Raw genomic sequence first — 15,992 nt, 5'->3', positions numbered from 1 at the left:
CTTTTTTTTAAATCAGTGTAATCTTACAAAACTACTTTATTTTATTTAATAGCATTATAAATAAGTACTGTAGAGCATTTTAGGTTTCTGTTTCTGGTCAAGTGCAGCCAAAATTTTCTGATTCAGCCCAGAATAGCGGTCTAACTTCCAACCAGATTTGTAGCGGCGTGGGAATAAATTTCCGTATAAAACACAGTAGCGGTCTGTAACTTTGGTGTAATTTGAACAGGAGCAGGCAGACTAACAATGTAGTGTTTCCGAGTTCCATTATTTCAGAACAGCATATCTGTGATTTCCTTATTCTAATTAAGCATCGGTACAGCCAGTGCTCACGACTGTTAAACATGCTGAACGCATGACCAGTGCTTTCTGTACGTGCCTTTTTTTTGTGTGCGCATCATCTGCATATCAGTCCTCAGAGCGGGCTTTACCATGACAGAGCAAACTGAAGATGCGCTGTCCTTCAAGTCTGATTTATGGGAGCCTTTTTACGTGTCACAGATGCAAATGGAAAAAATGACTATTTGCTCGATGTGATAATACCTCAAAGTTTGCATCTTTAGCAGTCACAAGACTAAAATCTAGGGTTTAAGGTGGCACTCATGTCTCATCACAAAGGGGCAAACAAAACTGACATTAAAATCCTTGCACAACCTACAGTTTTATCTCTTATCTCTCTAGGTTGTACCCAATTTGAAGTGAGATTTTGGAGACCAGAAGTAAATTTTGCGGGAACAGTTGGGTCAGGTAGAAAATTATTCTAATCAGGCAGTGGGTGAACAAGCGGTTGGGTGAAGAATAAAATCTTGCGGGAGCAGGACTGAAAATTTGTCAAGTGCAGACCTCTAGCCCAGAGTTTTTCATTTTGCTGTGGCCCTATTGGAACTTTTATTTTTAAGAGCATAGACAGTGCCAACTGAAGGTCAACTGTGGCCAAGTCAAGTCAAACAACCCTTCTTTACTGTTAAAAGTACCTACAATGAGCATGAGAGCAGTGAAAAAAAAAGTTGCTGTTTTATTTACTTCACATAGACGGCCATGTACACATGCAATGTTTACCTGGAGAGGAGATAGCAATTTTTGATTTACTTAAGTTAATGGAGGCAATGTGTAGCTCTGAGCAATGTTCTGCTGGGAAACTCTAGATCCGGACATTGATGGGGATGTGAATTTGACACATGCTGCCAAGCTAAAGATTGTTGCAGACTTCTTCATGTCATTCCATGGTGAAATTGTCCTCTTCTGCAGGATAATGCGACCTGCCACACTGCACACATTGTTCAGAAATGGTGTGAAGAACATAATGAAGAGTTCAAAGTGTTGCTCTGACCTCTAAATTCCCCAGACCTCAATCCAGTTGTGCTGCACCAACAATTCTGATCCACAGTGGCACCTCTCAACCTATGGGACTTAAAGGATTTGCTGATATGTCATGGTGCCAAAGCAAATACCACAGGGCACTTTCAGAAGTTTGGAGTCTATGTCTCGGTCAGACCAACAGTAGATTTGCCCGATGGTCATAATGCTTTGGCTCATAAGATTATACCTTCGATGGATTGAATATTCCTTGCATAACCAATATTATTTATAGATGTACTAACTGTCATGTTCCGCAGGGATCGTATCTCTATAGATCGCTGGAATTCACACACGATAGCTTACGGACTACAAATCTGCAATTTTATGGACTACATCTCCAGACATGCACTCCGCTCACACACACATGTTCCTCATCCTGACTGATTGCACAGACACAACCGGAGGATTGTCAAGGACTGATTACAAACACTACTTACTTGTTTACTGTAAGTAACATTACAATGCGTTTTCCTTGTCTTGTTTTTCTGTGTTTTGACCCTCGCCTAGTTTGTCTTTTTGTCCCTGTCTGCCGCCTGCCTTCCGACTTCTCCCCTGTTTGACGTTTCTGGATTACCTGCATACATCTGTTTACACCTGTGTTGACCATTGCTTGCCTGACTCCCTTATTAAACTTGCATTTGGATCCGAACTCTGTTGTCAGTGTCAACGTTATGTAGCAAAGACTTTACACATTTGTCAAAACTGATATTACAAATAGTCTCTATTGCAACAAATGCGATTATTTTGAACTTTCTATTCCTCCAATATTCCTGGAAAAAATAATGCTAACAATATCAATGTCTCTTCAACACCAAAATAGTATATAATAATATTTTATAATATTAATGTATTGAACTTAAGATAGTGTACATCAAATTAATATAGTTGAATCTAAAAGGGAATCTAAAATTTTAGGACTGTTTGATGCACTGATATATGTTAAACCAGAGGTGCCCAAGACTCATTCGGGCCAGTGTCCTGTAGATTTTAGCTCCAACTTGCCTCCTGCATGGATGTTTCTAAGAAGCCTAGTAAAAGTTGGATAAGCTAACCCAGGTGTGTCTGACTGGCATTGGAACAAAACATTGCTGAACACCAGCTCTCCAAAACCGAGTTTGGGCCTCCCATGTGTAAGCTCTTCCATATCCGATACAGAAACCAATCATTTTGTTATTAAAAATAAAAATAAGATAATAGTTTACATGTAGATTTGACTACTGATCACTTGATGTGATCAAAACTAACCATCTACTATATCAGGGATGGGCAAACTTGATCCTCGAGGGCCGGTGTACCTGCAGAGTTTTGTTCCAACACTAGTCAAACACACCTGAACAAACTAATCAGTGTCTTCAAGATCACTTGAACTCTATAGGGAGGTCTGTTTGAATAGGGTTGGAGCTAAACTATGCAGGACACTGGCCCTCCAGGATCAAGTCTGCCCACACCTGTACTATACTGTTACAATTCTTTAATTACAAAGTGTTTGATTTTCACAGAAAACATCTTTGGAAAGAAGTCCAGGAGTTTTGCTTCATGCAAAACAAAAAAATAAAAAGTACATTGGTCTGTTATTGTTGGGACATCGACTTTTCAGTTTGAGTTTTTAACGCATAAGCATCATGCTAATCAAAATGAAGTCCATACTTTTTGCCATCAGTGTAAGACTAGTTTTGATTTACCAATACTATCCAAGTTTTATTTACCAATCTCTTTGTAGAAATGTCCATAAAGTCAAACTAAATTTTGGTGTAAGTGTCCGATAGTAGAATACCAGAATTACCAAGATGAATTTAGCAGTATTATATGCTATTCATGAGATCTCAATATAGAAATAAATATTTAAATATAAAATAATTCAGTTTTAATAAACCAGGAATATTGGTCTCACATCTAACAAAATTTCTACTATACTTTAAAGTAAATGGACCAAAACTTGATAATAATAAAAAACTATACAATTACTCATCCTCATGTCGTTTTAATCCCCCGTGACCCCCTGTTCATCTTCAGAATACAAATGAAATTATTTTAGATGAAATATGAGAGCTCTCTCATCCTCCGTAGATAGCAAAAATCCAGGGATGTTCAAAGTCCAGGAAACATTTCATGTGGCTTCAGTGGTTCAACTGGAATCATATGAAGCTCCAAGAACAATTTTGTACACCAAAAAAACTGTAGAAACAACTTTGTTCACCTTTTCTTCAATATCAGATTAGAGTGCGCATTTACTGCGGCCATTTTGACACTTGAGTGTTGCGCTGCCGACTCTGATGTCATATTTCCCATAGTAAACATGTACCCTAATGACCTGACATGGGAAAATAAGGGCAAACAGAGTCATATTTACACACTAAAGTGTTCTTGGAGCTTTGTATGTTTAGAGTTGAAGCACACAGTATGTTTTGACCATGTTTTTTGGTTTCTTTTTTGCACTTTGCATGTCTCCAAACCATGCCTGGGTCTATAGAGGGTCAGAGAGCTCTCAGATTTCATCTAAAAATATCTTAATCTGTGTTCTGAAGATGAATGAAGGTCTCGGGGAATTGAAATTACATGATTGTGAGTAATTAATAACAGAATTTTTATGTTCTCAGACAACAAATGAATGTCTTTTACGGAATTATAGAAGTACCAATTAGTTTTCTTTAATTGAGACATTAAATAACTAACAGAACAACACATGTTAAAATTGTGAAATATCTTCTATTGTGAGATTATTGGCAACGCGGTAGGGCATTAGGTAGTGCTGTTAGAGCTGGTTTGAGCCTCGGCTGGGTCTGTTGGCGTATCTGTGTGGAGTTTGCATGTTCTCCCCGTGTCCGCATGGGTTTCCTCCGGGTGCTCCGGTTTCCCCCACAGTCCAAAGACATGCGGTATGGGTGAATTGGGTAGGCTAAATTGTACGTAGTGTATGAGTGTGAGTGAGTGAGTGTGTATGGATGTTTCCAAAAGATGGGTTGTGGCTAGAAGGGCATCCGCTGCGTGAAACATATGCTGGATAAGTTGGCGGTTCATTATTATTTTTAACATCAGGATAGCTGTCTGTGGGTCTGTATGTTCAATCCCATCTCCTTATATACAGTAGGTGAGAGTTTAATGTGGCCATTACCGCCGTGGCTTATACCGCCGCCGCTTTAAATTGCTGCCGCTCTGTTTTTAGTGTATGACTGCAGTTTGTGAATATGCCACCAGAGGGCACAAAGGGATAGGGTGCGAACGGACAGAAATAGCCTATACAGCAGCTTTAAATATGCTACTGTGTTTGCAAATGAAGATACGATAAGCATTATAATTCCTTCATTAATCATTACAAATTTGTTTACACGCTTTATTATCATTGTAAACTTGATAAGTGCTAAGACGATTCATTTCGAACTAAGACAGTCATTAAATAAGCTTTTTCATTTATGTTTTTATTTACATTTTCGTGGTTGATTATATTTTACTATCTCATTTTATGTCTCAATTATTGTACATAATAATAAAAGAATAATGAAAAATATATGAATAATAAAAAATAGGCCTAAATATATATATTTTTTTATTTAAATACATTGCTGCGAAACACTGAGAAACGGTCTGGCACATGGTCTAAAGAGCTTAAGTTGAATGCTGTTTTATCAAAAGCATAAAAATAAATTGACCAAGCTCAAGCAGATCAATAAAAGTATAATAAAAATAATTTTGCTGCAGGACAAAGAATCCAAATGGGAGGAAGAGTTAGATACTGGTATTGATGAGGAAATATGGGGTGATATTTGGCCTGATGCTAAGAAAATATCTGTTTGTACACATAAAAGAGAAAAACAAAATAAATTAATACACAGACTCCATATCTCCCCTAACCGCAGACATCTATTTAACTCTTTTAATTCATCTGTGTGTTTGAAATGTAAAACTGATGTAGATATTTTAAAGCATTATATGTGGTCATGTAAGAGACTGCAAAGGTTTTGGTCTTTGCTGCTGCAGGAAATGGAAAAGATCTTTAACATGCAGCTGGATTTTGACCCAGTTTCATTGATTTTGGGTATACTGTACCTAATGGACGCATTTTTCCATCAGCTAACAAGAAACTGTATAATATATTTACAGCCAGAAAAAAAATATTTTACTTAATTGGATTAGTGATAAATCTCCATCACTTAAAGTTTGGCACAAGATAATTATTGAGTTAAGTCCCCTGGAAAATCTTACCTATATGTTTTACACAAAAAAGAGAACATTTTTGTTTGGACTTGTTTGGATTATTTGGAACCTAGTCTTGGCGGTTCAGCCCTTTTCTGATCTGTTTTATTTAGTATAGTCCTGTTTTATATATAATCTGAGCTTTTTTTATTCATTTTTCTATTGGTGTTTCACAAGAACATACATAGTAGTAAACAATACAACATAGGAAAATTACAGACTTAGTTTTCCTATTTTCCCACTATCCCCTGAAAAAAAATGAATGGAATGTATGTTTTATAAACAAACATGTCCTCTGAGAGAAAATAAATTAAAAAAAAATTAATATTATAGTTGCGTATGTTCACAATACAAATGTAAAAAAAAAAAATGAAAAGTTTGCGTTAAGGAGTCAATATTTCCTCTTTCCAGTTATTTTCTGGGCATTAGAATTGACATCAACTGAACAGGTTAAGCCCTCGATATAGTCTAAAACAGAATTCCAGGTCTTAAAAAATATTTAAGAGATCCTGCAAGTATAAACATCATAACTTAAGTTATGTCTGTATTATTGCGAAAATCAAATAAACATAATTACAAAAAATAAATTACAAAAGAATTTTCATTTTAACACGTCTGAAATGCTGCCCTGCACATAAATGTTTTTTTTTTTTTTGTGCTCTATCCCTTTAAGACCTTGCAATGAATTGAAATAAATAAATAAATGACTGACTGACTGAGTGAGTGCACCTATAAGCTCACATCTGCGTCCGGCCATGATTGTGTCTCAGGACAAGTGGATCACACCATTACGCCGTAACATAAGGCTATTATCATGATACATTCGGCTCGTGTTGTGGGAAGAGACAGACAGACGAACTAAGAGAGGAAAGAGGCAGCTGGTCCTCACTCCAGGTTGCAACTCAGAGCAATTAGAGCAGGCAGATGGCTAAATGGCCAAAAAAAAAAAAAAAAACCTCCAACTCCAAACGACAGTGACAAGTGTGCCAGGAGCACTGAGATTCTGACCCCATCAACTGGAAGAGAAGGAAAGGGAGGAAAAGGACAGAAAGTAGGGCACAGCTACTTCTGGAGGAAAAACGTCTGTTGTTAGATTAACAGGCACATTTCTATCAGGGTCACCTGCTAATGCTCATAAATGCACATGAACGCTGAATACCTTTATTAATGCGGCAGTTGTTTACGGTTTCACTCCCTGCCTCCTTCACAATGTGTGCTCTTGGTTATATTTTAACCTGTTGAGATATGAACTCTGTTGCGTTTGTGTAAACACAAAGGCTTATGGAGAGCAGAGTTCCTGTAAGGCTGAGCTATGATGGGAACTTTTATAACCTGAAACCGGAATACGTACTCCACCACATTCTTGTGCTTTTTATAGAGCCTGTGGTTTACTTCAGAGTTTCGTAGAAATGAGTTTTGGTTGTTGTGTAGTTACAGGGATATTTGTGGACAAGTAAACAAGTATCTAAAACGATGACGGTAACGACTAAACTGATTTACAGTAGATGATTCATTATTATTTTTCTGACATGATAAAAATAAAAGTAAACGGTAAATCGTAAATAAAATAAAGGTGAAATAAGCACACAATTCACACTTTATTTATTGTTTTGCAATTCTGACTTCATTCTTTGAAAATACAAGTTTATGTCTCGTAATTTGGACTTCATTTCTCGAAATTCCCAAGTTTATATCAAGTAACTCGAACTTAATTTATTGCATTTTTGAGTTGAAGTTTGTAGTAAATTTGAATGCCTTTTTCTGGATTGTCATCATTTTTGAATCATATCTTTAATTTTGGCCCTAATTTCTCACGATTCAGATTTTGTCACGATAACTTAATTTCTTACAAATTCAACTTATGATCTCCTAATTCTGGGTTAAATTATTTTGATCCTGGCCTTTTTTGTCACAATATTTCCTTTATATCTTGTAATTTGGACTTAATGTCTCGCAATTCAGAATTTATGTTACAATACTCTCTAATACATTGCAAATTCAACCTTATATCTGCTAATTCTGAGTTAAGATATTGTAATCCTGGCCTTTTTTGTGATTATTTTTGTTTCATATCTTGTAATTTGGACATTCCTGCAAATCTGATCTAGTAATTTGAATTTGCTATCTCGCAATTCTGAGTTTGTCATGATACTTTAGACTTAATTTCTTGTAAATTTGACTTTATATCTGCTAAAATTCTGAGTTAAATTATTGTAATTCTGACCCATATTACAATTTTTGGTTTATATCTAGTCATTTGGACTTGGGTTGCAATTCCCAAGTTTATATATCTAGAAACTCTTTATTTCTTGCATTTTTGAGTTTATATTTTTAGCAATTCTGACTTTTTGCCCCAATTTTTGGTTTATATCTTGTAATTCTGACTAGATTTCTCGCAAATCCAATTTTATGATATTCTTGAGTTTATTTCTTATGAATTCAACTTTCTATCTTTTAATTCTGAGTAAAATTACTATTTTTCTGGCACTATTTTTTTGTCACAATTTTCGGTTTATATATATTCTGATTTGGACTTCATTTCTTGCAATTCCAAGTTCATATCTAGTTACCTGAACTTCATTTATTACATTTCTGAGTTGAAATTTTTAGAAAATCTGACTTTTTGGTTTATATCTTATAATTTGGACTCAAATGTCTCGCAATTGTGAATGTATGTAGCAATACCCTTGATTTTCTTTCAAATTCAACTTTATATCTCCTAATTCAGAGGTAAATTATTGTAATCCTGACTTTTGTCATAGATTTTGGTTTATATCTTGTACTTTGGACGCAATTCCCAAGTTTATATTTAGTAACTCTAATTTAAATTCTTGATTTCTGAGTTTATATTTTTAGAAATTCTGACTTTTTTGAAATAATTTCTGGCTTATATCTTGTGATTTGGGCTTAATTTCTCCCAATTCCCAATTTCTCCCAACTTATGACTTAATTTAATGAAAATTCAACTTTATATCTCCTAATTCTGAGTTAAATTATTGTAATCCTGGCCTTTTTGTGACAATTTGGTTTATATCTTGTAATTTGGACATAATGTCCTACAAATCTGAGTTTATATTTTATAATTTGGACACAATTTCCTGCAAATCTTAGTTTATATCTTGTAATTTGGACATAGTTTCTTGCAAATCTGAGTTTATATCTTGTAATTTGTACATAATTACCTGCAAAAATGAGTTTATATCTCATAGTTTGGAAAATTTTCTGCAAATCTGAATTCATATCTTGTAATTTGGACATAGTTTCTTGCAAATTTGAGTTTATATCTTGTATTTTGGACTTAATTTCTCGCAATTCCCAAGGTTATATATCTAGTAACTCTTTAATTTCTTGCATTTCTGAGTTTATATTTTTAGGAATTCTGACATTGTCACAATTTGTGATTTACAGTACATCTTGTAATTTGGACATAATGTCCTACAAATCTGAGTTTATATCTTATAGTGTGGACAATTTCCTGCAAATCTGAGTTTATATCTTATAGTTTGGACAATTTCCTGCAAATCTTAGTTTATATCTTATAGTTTGGACAATTTCCTGCAAATCTGAGTTTATATCTTGTAATTTGGACATAATTACCTGCAAAACTGAGTTTATATCTCATAGTTTGGACAATTTTCTGCAAATCTGAATTCATATCTTGTAATTTGGACATAGTTTCTTGCAAATGTGAGTTTATATCTTGTATTTTGGACTTAATTTCTCGCAATTCCCAAGGTTATATATCTAGTAACTCTTTAATTTCTTGCATTTCTGAGTTTATATTTTTAGGAATTCTGACATTGTCACAATTTTTGATTTACAGTACATCTTGTAATTTGGACATAATGTCCTACAAATCTGAGTTTATATCTTATAGTTTAGACAATTTCCTGCAAATCTGAGTTTATATCTTATAGTTTGGACAATTTCCTGCAAATCTGAGTTTATATCTTATAGGTTGGACATAATTATCTGCAAATTTGAGTTTATATCTTGTAATTTGGACTTGATTTCTCGCAATTCCCAAGAATATATATAGTAACTCTTTAATTTCTTGCATTTCTGAGTTTATATTTTTAGCAATTCTCACATTGTCACAATTTTTGATTTATATCTTGTAATTTGAACATCATTTCTTGCAAATCTGAGTTCATATCTAGCAAAATTATCTGTATTAAAAGTACAATTGTTTATCCCACCACTTCAACTTCATATTTTGTAATTCCAAGATTGCATTTCTGGCTTTATTTCTTGCCATTTTAATATATTTGTTGCAATTATGAATTAATTTCTCATCATGTTTTTACAGTATCTCACAATTGAGTTTTTAACATTCAGTTCTGAATTTATTTCTCACAATTCAAGATTCAATGACTTTATTACGCAAATGTATTATGAGGAAACCCAAAACATCTGTGCGTGGAAATGCACAAGCTTCTTTTAAATATATTACATGCACTTATATTATCGTTTTTGTTGTGAACTATTGTCATTAGTCACTTACGTCAGGTTTAATTTCAGAAAAACATTAACGCTTGTGTCTAAACATCCGTATTTTTCCTATACAAAAGGCTAGGTAGTAAAAAAAAAAAGACAAAAACCTTTACATGGTTTGTTTTACGAGCGCTCTATTGCATAACCCATTTAGCTCCATTTCAGCCGGCAGTGTTATCTGTGACAGGTGACTTATCAAAACACACACACACACACACACCAACTGAACATTATAACCCAGAAGCCCAGACTGAAATTACAATAGGAAAAGCGAACAGGAGGGTTCTGATTGAGCCCTGGAGCATTCAGCACATATACCAAGATGACTGTCAAATATCAGTAAGACTTTAATAAGCAACCAAATAAAAAAAAAAAGACAACATTACAAAGACATTCAGACAACCAAAAGAAACCTAAAAGCGATGCAAGGCGGTAAAGCATTTAGTAGATGTGTCCTTTGTGTCCATGAGAGTTCGAGAGCGCTGCTCGACAATTTACAGCACAAACACGTTACAGGCATCAAGAAAGCTCTCAGAATAAAACAATAAAAGCACAAATCATTGAAGTAAAAAACATGTCAAATAAAATAAAACATCAGTATAGAACACTTTACAAGACGGTTCAATTGTTCAGCATATCGTAATGCATCAAGTAAGCGTTTTAAGAGAATTATTAATCTAGATTGATTAACACGATTATCAGTTTATAAGTAACATTATTGTATTCAGTCGCCTAGATTAATCAATTCCCTAACAATGAATAGTTTGTGATACTAAACGCATTGAAAATGCAGAAGAATTGAACCTCGCTATTATAAAGTATCCTCGACTTAAGTAAAAGCACGTATCCTTCATGCTCACAGCAGTGAAGTACAGTACACAAGGATGTGACATCACCTTATGTATATCATCACGTTATTGTATTTATACTATATACACACCGAAGCAAGGGTCTGTGACAAGTGACATTAAGGCTTTTTAAATGTGTGCGTACATGTGTGTTTACCAGGACTGTTACATCGAAACCACGAATATTCACACCTCTCTGAAAATCGACTCATCTCAGAAGGAAACTTAACATTCTCAAGGCGTTCGTTCCTTCATTACGGTATTCCTGCTGGAGACGTGAAGCTGGAAGGTCAGTGCGTTTTCCCTCTAATGAGGAGCTAAAAAGCGTTGACGAAAACCGCTTCCACTACACTCAACATTCACTGATTGTGGTCTGACCTTTCAATCAGGATGTAAACTAGGACTTCGTCGAAGCCCTCTGCCTATTCGGTGCCAGACGGATCAGATGCATCAGACCGTCCCATGACAGACTGACCACCCTTTCAGAGGTGAGAACAACTTCTTTCAGCGCCATTGATCCAGACGTGGCACTAATAGGGTCCGTGAATCAAGACGGAAGCCGAGGGAAACAAAACGTAAGGTACCCACTGTGCCCTCAGATACTGGGGAACCGAGAGGGACACTCAAGAGACTCAAGGACAGTCGGCTTGACAGATGATTTAGAGGGAGAACGAACGAAAATATATGTGCGTGTGTGTGATGTCCAGGTTAAATCACACTCTGAGACCCTGAGAGACCGGAGGAATAACTCACTGCCCTCGAGTCAGACACCATTTAACACGCTGACTCATTCTAACATACACACACTCAAGCTTAAAGGAACACTCCAACATTTTTGGGGGGGAATATGCTTATTTTAAGAGTCTCCTAGAGTTAAATAGCCGAGTTTCAGCATTTTTTAAATGCTTTCAGCCAATTTGAGGCCTAGGAGGAGCATTTTTAGCTTAGCTTAGCATAAATCATTGAATTGGATTAGACCATTAGCATGTTAAAAAAAACTGTAAAAAAAAAAAATAATTCTTCTGTAATTACACAGTGTACTACACACTAATGCTGTGAATTCTGTCACTGTGGTGGTACCTTTTCAAAACATACATTTTTTGTACCATACAGGTGGACATTAGTAGCTTTACGGTAGACCTTTGTACCTTTATGGTACCACGAGGACCACATTTGTACTTTTTAGGTATTATCATGTACCTGTAAGGGCCTGTTAGAAACAAAAATGTGCCTTTTGAAAAGGTACCACCCAAGTGACAGATTTTGTACCTCCATTTCTGAGAGCGTATGACTCATTTGAGTGTAATAATCGAGAAATTTACACAGCCATGGTACGACAACAAAGTTTCTTGATTATTACTCCAGAATGAGAGCGAGTTACTAGTGGTATCGGCCTTGAAAATAGCAGCTTTTCATTTCCACTCAGAATTAAGTAGTCACAGTTTTTAAGCTAGATGCTAATGGTCTAATCCGATTCCATCATTTATGCTAAGCTAAGCTAAAAATGCTCCCGCCAAACACAGAGATCAGCTGAAAGGATTTAAACATGGCAAATCTCATCTGTTTAACTCTTAGGAGAGGTGTAAAATGAGCCCATTTCCCCCCCCAAAAAAGTGGAGTGTTTCTTCTAAACTACACCCGATAGAAAGCTTTTCAAAATGTGAATGTGTTCGATCTCGAACTAGTACTGTTGATACTGGACTACAGATATAAATATGCGATATGTGCTCTCCAATGCACAGTGGTTGACATGCACAACATTCAACCTTGATATTCACCTCCTTATTTACAACATTACGAAGTATAGACGTTTTCTTTTTCTCTCTATTTTTATGAAAAATAAAATGTGTACATACAGTAGTTTACAATCACCTCACATCAAACAAATACGCACAACCTTTCAGCCATTCAAGCGATTCTTCATTGTATTTCCCCTAAAACAAGGCAGTGTGTGTGTCTCGGCGAGTGAGAGGGATGATAAAGCAAAACAAACAAGGAAATAACAGTATGCGATGCATATCTGCGGTGTCGAGGGAGAGGTATATTTAGCTGTGTGGCCATGGTAACCCTGGACGTGGGGTAAAGTTAGAAATACAGTTTGTTGGTAACACTTTACAACAGTTTCATTCGAGTTAAAGATGTAAGAATCATGAACTGACTGCAATAAGAACAACAATAAAAAAATAAATAATAATAGCTGACATTTTAAATGTATAAATTAAAGGAATAGTTCACACAAAAATGTTAATTCTGCCATCAACAAATGACCTATTTGAGTTTCTTAAACACACAAGAAGATATTTTGGAAAATGTAGATAGCTGGTACCCATTGACTCCCATAGTTATTCATCTTCTTTCATAGTAAATATCTTCTCTTGTGTTCAAGAAGAAACTCATACAGGTTTAAACCACATGAGGGAGAATAAATTATTAAGTAATAATCATAATATATGGCAAACTATCCCTTTAACATCATTGAATGTATTATGAGCATTCAATTATTTGAGTTTATAAACACACAGGAAGATATTTTGGAAAATGTAGAAAGCTGGTACCCATTGACTCCCATAGTAATTTATCTTTTTTCATAGTAAATATCTTCTCTTGTGTTCAAGAAGAAACTCATACAGGTTTAAACCACATGAGGGAAAATAAATTATTAAGTAATAATCATAATATTTGGCAAACTATCCCTTTAACATCATTGAATGTATTATGATCAAAGATTAATCACCTTAAAATTTAATTTACAAAAAGTTAATTCATGATAATTAAAAAGAATTTGATTAAATTGAACCGAATGTAATGTGTTACAAGTGGCACATCATCACTTTGCGAGCTGAACGTTATATAATAAACTGATGCTTTCTTTTCACCAGGGTTAAAGTTCATGTTAAATAAGGATATGACTCTGACTCTCAGTTCTTTTATCACTACAGTACTCTGCTACAGTGGTCTATAACTGAATGCATAAGGAAATTGTGCTGGAAAAATGGTAGAAAGCGCTGCCTTGAACCCTTTTTTCCTGAATTAATGAATTGTGGGTGAGAACGAACACATCATTCATTAACGTATGATTTGATTTGATTAGCCCGAAACCAAATGATTCACCATTGAGTCATGTCAAAGGATTGAGAAATTGAGTGCTGTATAATGAGCGATCTGTACACGTCACCTCAAGACAGATGGGCGCGTGAAAGTGAATTACCAGAAAGGAAGTCCACCGAATGGCAAATTTAGACACTATGTTTGATTAAGCCTATGTTTGTAACAGATTCAAAGCACATTTTGGCTCTTTAAATGTCTACAAATACAAAACATGTGCCAAAATGAGATGCAGGGCTGGGGAATGTGCTCGAACTCGATTCAAATCAGGTTTGAAACCAATTTAAGTGTGAACCCATGATATCAACAGAAAGTAAGGAGGAAGGTAAGACATTTACAGCACAGTGGATGTACATACTTCACGTGTGTATGTGTGTGTGTGTGTGTGTGTGTGTAATATAATAGATATATCACGCAGTGTCAACATATGCAGTTTCATATTACTCGTGTCGCCATGAGCAATAATTAGGAATGGAAGCCTGACGGTTTGTACTTAGTGTCTATTAACTTCACCTGATCCTTCAAAGGTTTTAATCTGTGCTATATCCAGCGAACTAATTCATCCACTCATTAACTCAATCCATTCATTAATCCCTCCTTCATGGCCGCAATTTGTTTTCTTTACAATAAAATGAATATTCGTGAAGAGGAAGAAATGTAATCCTTCAGGAAGAGGTCCTCGTTCGCCCTCCTCAAACCCCTTTCTGGTTTGCTCTTACACGTAGACTGCAGTCCGAGAGATTACGGAGCCATCCCTTTGTGACTCCATGTCATCGTCTATGTCATCGTCATGTGGGCGGAGCTGAAGGATGGGTCCGCCCCCACTGAAATGGTCATATCGCTCGTCCTCTTCTTCGAGCTCATCGAATTTCTTCCTTTCCACCTCGTCCATCTCTCGGCTAAGCAAGATGTCCTCTGCTGTGTGAGTGTGTGTGGTCTCCAGCAGAGCCACGCCTCCTGGATGCATGCCCTGATTGGCTGTTTTCTCGTTAAGCACCACCTCTCCTCTGTAAATGGGCGTGTTGTTGTTTCCGTTGTTTCCGGTGCCATTTTTGCTGGATTTAGCAGAGCCGAAGAGCCGGGTAAAGGAATCGTAGGGAGTGCCAGACGGTTTGCCAGTGCCACGGTAACCGTGCTGCTGCCGGCGATTATGGGATACCAGGCAGTAGGCGAGTCCACCTAATAATAAGATGGCCAGAAGACACGCGAAGATCACGCCTACGATCACACCTGCGTTCGAGTTGGGAGGTGCTTGCTCTAGAGACAGAGAGGTGAAAAAGAGAAATGGAAGAAGATCAGGATTAGTCTGAACTTGATTCGAGGAAAGGAAACAGAAGTTAAATCTTCAAAGACCCCTTTGAAATCAAAAATGGAGATTTAGAATTTGAGGTCCTGTATGACAGAGGACAACAAATATTGATCACTCATCATTTATCACAATGATTTCAGTCCAATCAAACCCGATTAGAATAAAAATGAACAGCCCTCAAATAACTGCGCTAGGTTGGGTTAGCTTGCCAATAATGATGTTTAGCATGTGACTGAAGCATTTGGCTTTTTTCGTTTTTTTTCATGCGTCCTTTTGCTTTTTGAAAGTGTGCAGACCTTTCTTCAGTTATTTCAGTACTTAAATAATTAATTTGCCTGCAAATGGTTTGCAAGAATCAAGTCTTGGTGTGGCCATGACACAAGTGAATCAAGCTGCACAAGCCCTGTCTTATGTGTCCTTATAAGAATGATTCATTTAAGGTGACTTGAATCATTTGAATCGTTCAATATAATGATTTGTTCAGTGACCCTGATGCCATATGCCAATAAGTGGCAGCAATAAATATTCTGTATAATTAATCACTGGATAATACATTCGCACGCACGCACGCACGCACGCACGCACCCACACACACACACACACACACACACACACACACACACACACACACACACACACACACACACACACACACACACACACACACACACACACACACACACACA

The 15,992-nt window shown here is 36.1% G+C and overlaps 1 protein-coding gene and 1 long non-coding RNA gene across 7 annotated transcripts in view; one reads left to right on the top strand and one right to left on the bottom strand.

Moving 5' to 3' along the window:
- The window catches only part of si:ch73-22o12.1, a 174,134-nt gene that overhangs the window by 81,614 nt on the left and 76,528 nt on the right, over nucleotides 1-15,992 (bottom strand). The window contains exons 7-8 of one of the 5 annotated variants that reach the window (XR_015510997.1): nucleotides 12,151-15,254; nucleotides 10,368-11,972 (exon numbers count right to left, since the gene is read on the bottom strand). The exons of 3 other annotated variants lie outside the window; for them this stretch is intronic. Coding sequence is in view for 1 of the 2 variants with exons in the window: in XM_087286619.1 (XP_087142745.1) it covers nucleotides 14,713-15,254 (542 nt within the window). In the remaining variant the exon portion in view is untranslated. Of the gene's footprint in view, nucleotides 1-10,367; nucleotides 15,255-15,992 lie in introns of those variants that run through there. One more of the 5 variants, XM_087286619.1, reaches the window with a different exon arrangement.
- LOC147840176 (uncharacterized) lies at nucleotides 5,422-12,494 on the top strand. Of its 2 annotated transcripts, XR_015511039.1 has the most exons (3): nucleotides 6,206-8,671; nucleotides 9,053-9,297; nucleotides 9,590-12,494. It is a non-coding gene; the product is annotated as an uncharacterized LOC147840176 (long non-coding RNA). The 2 variants fall into 2 exon arrangements; XR_015511040.1 differs by lacking the exon at nucleotides 9,053-9,297 and having other exon boundaries at nucleotides 5,422-8,882.

Source organism: Danio rerio, chromosome 16, assembly GCF_052040795.2.
Source record: "Danio rerio strain M-AB ecotype USA chromosome 16, GRCz13ab, whole genome shotgun sequence".
Taxonomy (NCBI): Eukaryota; Metazoa; Chordata; class Actinopteri; order Cypriniformes; family Danionidae; genus Danio; species Danio rerio.
The sequence above is the reverse complement of the archived record's forward strand: the minus strand, read 5'-3'. Positions and strand labels throughout refer to the sequence as shown.